General features: G+C 39.2%; 1 protein-coding gene across 1 annotated transcript in view; it reads left to right on the top strand.

Moving 5' to 3' along the window:
- The window catches only part of LOC104961563 (aurora kinase A-like), a 12,317-nt gene extending 11,650 nt beyond the window's left edge, over positions 1–667 (top strand). The window contains exon 7 of the mRNA XM_010789873.1: positions 644–667. Coding sequence (XP_010788175.1) covers positions 644–667 — 24 coding nt within the window. The remainder of the gene's footprint in view (positions 1–643) is intronic.
- The last annotated feature ends 3,354 nt before the right edge of the window (positions 668–4,021 follow it).

The following is a 4,021-nucleotide window of genomic DNA, read 5'->3' as shown; positions in this document are numbered from 1 at the left end:
CTTGGCAGTCTCAGTTCGTGTGTGTTGGAGGAGGGGCTCTGTAAGGAAATGGCAGATTTTTTCCGGCTGTGTATTTTCAAATTCTAGCGCACTCGAGCTGGTTTCTTCAAAATTACCAACCCCACCTTTAACTACGGATGTAATACTGACTGTTATCTGTAACGAGCTCCAAAGAGAACTCTAGTGGTATGCTGGCGCCCTCTGCTGGCCGCTTAATAAAAACGAGGCGGGGTGTAGACACAATGTCGCTCATTGGATATCAGTGCAAGTAAAGAAAAATAAATTAGAGTTTGAAATTCATTTAAGACAAAACAAAAATAATTTTCACTAACAGACACAAATGCTTAATTCCAAAGTGACATATTTCACAAAAGATAAGTCATCTTTTTATTTCAAGTAACGGCATTTTAGAAAAGCTTAACATTTCATAATTACACGAATAAAACTGAAATATTTACAGGCATAAAATTCCATTCGAGAAAAGGAAAGGAAGATAAAAGAGATAAGGAAGTGACATTTAAATGAAGTGATATTAAACTCAATAGGGCAGATTCTGATAAATCAGCGGCACACTGGTTTTCATGTTTCACACCTTTGTTCAGCCTGTGTTCTACTCTGCTGCGCCCCCACATACAAACCTCAGGTTTTGGGTGGAGGGACACAATGAGACTCAGAGGCCGGGCTACTCCTGGCTGATGGTTGTGGGTTTCTTGGTGGCGGTCTCCACTACCCAGGGGTGGGACAGGACTCCCTGGATGGGCAGTCTGTGCATGGGGTTGTGTTTCAGCAGCCGGGCTATCAGGTCTTTGGCTCCGGCACTGATGTCAGACTGTGCGGGGTAAGTGTACTCAACCTGGGAAACAACGACAGAAATATTGGTACAAAGATTAAACATCGGACTTGTACAGCATTTTAAGAGGACAATCAAGCACTTTCAAGGTACCTTAACTGCACAAAAAAAGAAAAAACTAAACTTTATCACCACATTTGAATAGTTTCTATAAATGCAACTACAAAATATAACGTTTACTGAATTCCTTTAAAGTCACAGAAATCAAGGTTTTTCTGCCACGTTGCATTATCAGCTGTTTATATCATGTATTCAGTTTTGAATCATTATTATTTAATGCTTAAATTACTCTGGGTCACGTAGTTTGAGATGCCAGGAGAAAACAAATAATATGACGAGGAATATTAGTTTTAAAAATGGTTGGTTTACAAGAGTGATCGTGTAGACCAGTGCTTCTCAAAGTGTGGTCCGCGGACCACTGGTGGTCCGTGAGCACCCCCTAGTGGTCCGTGAGTATATTGGTAAAATTTCACANATTACGACCCAGAGCCACGTTTTAAAGTGTATGTTGTTTCTTACACGACCACTAGAGGTGCTCTAGTGGACGTGTAAGAAACAACATGCTCCCGGCCCGACGGGCCGGGAGCATGTTGTTTCTTACACGTCCACTAGAGCACCTCTAGTGGTCGTGTAAGAAACAACATACACTTTAAAACGTGGCTCTGGGTCGTAATAAGGGCATGAACAATCGGCCTATATGGTCGTTTTTTGTAGGAGGACAGGCTGCATTCTACCCTACTGTCCCACTAGGGCAGGGATCTGCAACCTTTTTGACCAAAAGAGCAATTTTGCCCCCTTTTCCACCGATTTATTTTTGTCTGGAGCCGTAAAACCTATTTGATAGCTTGATAGCTTATAAAGTTGTATATATTGTTACATCATAGACAAAAACTACAGTTGTTTACCATTTATTATTTATTACATTATAGAAAACTGTTTACCTCTAATAATAAACAGAGAACTCTTATAAGGAGAATTAAAAAAAATACACAGGCCTACTTTAAAATAAATCAGCACTTGGAGAGTCTTCTGCACATTTGAAGAAAAAGGAATATAATTAAAATGGGCCCACTTTGAAATAAATAAAACATATAGCTGCACCCTAAAAAGAGTTAACTGATTGAATTATGACTGAATATCGTCAGCTGTCTTCCTCTTCCATGTTTTTCCTCCAATAGGTAAAGGCTGCAGCAACTTTGACAACTTCTCTCCACATATCAAATATACCGGTAAGCCAGCATTGTTTTCTGTGAAAGCATATAACTCTGTCCATGCAGAATTAAACCCTCTGTGTTCCTCCGATACTTTTATTTTCTTTGATTTATCCATATTTCGGTCATCGAGCCGGGGGTCAGATAATTCGCCTGCAAGAAAAGGCGATGGCGCGGGACCGTAGCAGAATGTGGCGCATATTTTAGTTTACCTAATTAAAACCGTTTTGTTTTTTAATTATGTGTCACAGTATCACCTCAAAATACAAGATACGAAACATGTTCAACCGTGCAACAAAATATAAATAGTCCTAAAAATATCTTTATTTTATTTCCTTCTTATTTTTGTCTAAGCTCAAGAGAGCCAGAGCAGAGGGCTTAAAGAGCCGCATGCGGCTCGAGAGCCGTGGGTTGCCGACCCCTGCCCTAGGCTGAGGATGTACGATTGTGGAGACTGAAGAGAGGACAGAGGCTTTATACTTTGTGACACTCATTGCCAACATGGGTGTCAGAACAGAGTAAAACATATATTTTTGGCAATGTATGCTTTGTAAATTGAATGCAGCTATGTGTAGTAGTTGTACTTTTTCCTCAAGAAAGATAAAAAATAAAAGACATCTTATCCCATACTAAATCACATGTTTCATCACACAAAATGTGACCCCACTAGTCTTGTCACAAAAGACAAGGCCCAGACAGAACAAAAAGATAAAACATGTTTGTGTGAGACATAAGCGGGAAAAAAAAGTTAATTGCTGTAAAATGTGGTGTTCTTTCATGAAAACAATATCAAAGCGTGAACAAGAATATGATGGCGGGAACACAGTCGGGGAGGCTTGAAAAAAGAAAGATCAGATTGTTCCTCCGACAAATGGAGTCTGATAATAATTATGATGAACAGGGTGTTTTTGACTAACAAGATCTGATGATAATTACACTGATCACTAAGCCATTTCTATCTGATACTGTGAGATAAAAAGGTTTCTACCTCGCAAAATAAGTTGAGTTCTAATTGCACGTCAGATACCCATCATCCTTCAAACCTCAGTTTTCCTCGCCCTCTTCTAAAATTAAACAGGTTTTCATCTCTCACCGACACACATGATTCTAATTAAACACCGTGGGATGCAAGACACCTGAGCTGACCTTAAGGTTGGAGATGCGGTTATGGCTTTAGTGGGATAGTGCCGCTATGCTTCTCCTTAACTCCAAACAAACATTAAATCTGTGGGCCAAGTAAACAACAAAGCAGATCAAACCATGATAAATTCTAATATGTGAACAAAAACCAGAAGAAAAAAAAATTCAGAATGAAATCTACAAACTGCATAATGCATGCTGATGTCTTATGCAGCTAGCTAGTTAGTTAATGATTTATGAACCAAAGATATTCAGGAAGGGTTGTAAGCTTTAATGCAATACTTGAGAATAGAAGTGCGTAAACATATTATTGTGTGTTGGTGCAAAGTCAAACTTCAGACTTCTCCACAGGCTTCATTTATGTAAGCATTAAATTAACTGCCATCTACTTCTTATTAATTCTCATCTACTTTAAACAAATTCGGATATAGGTCATGTTTGACCCAGAGCTGCCCTGCTCCTGCGGTTACAGCTGTACACCTAGGCTGCAATGAAGACACAGCACACACAGAAACAATATAAAGCATCACTCAGTGTCCTGATACCGTGTCTTTATACAGTAGGAGAATTTCCTCAGCAGATGAGAATAACTGACTTTGAGAGAAATCCCTGACTGACATCAAGGCAGAAACACTCAATGACTGTCTCTTCTTCACAGACTGAAAGGAAGTTGAGAGATGTATCATGAGTGGATACACTATAATAAAATGTTTACCTTCTACAATGGAGTCCTTTTCTTTCCTAGTAGTTCAGTGTATTGCATTACAGATGGATACGCAGCATTGTATGATTAAAATAGATAAAAGTACCACAGTGCTTC

The sequence above is a fragment of the Notothenia coriiceps genome, unplaced genomic scaffold, assembly GCF_000735185.1.
Source record: "Notothenia coriiceps isolate Sejong01 unplaced genomic scaffold, NC01 NC01_scaffold00033423, whole genome shotgun sequence".
NCBI classification, from domain to species: domain Eukaryota; kingdom Metazoa; phylum Chordata; class Actinopteri; order Perciformes; family Nototheniidae; genus Notothenia; species Notothenia coriiceps.
This window is presented reverse-complemented; position numbering and strand designations above follow the sequence as displayed.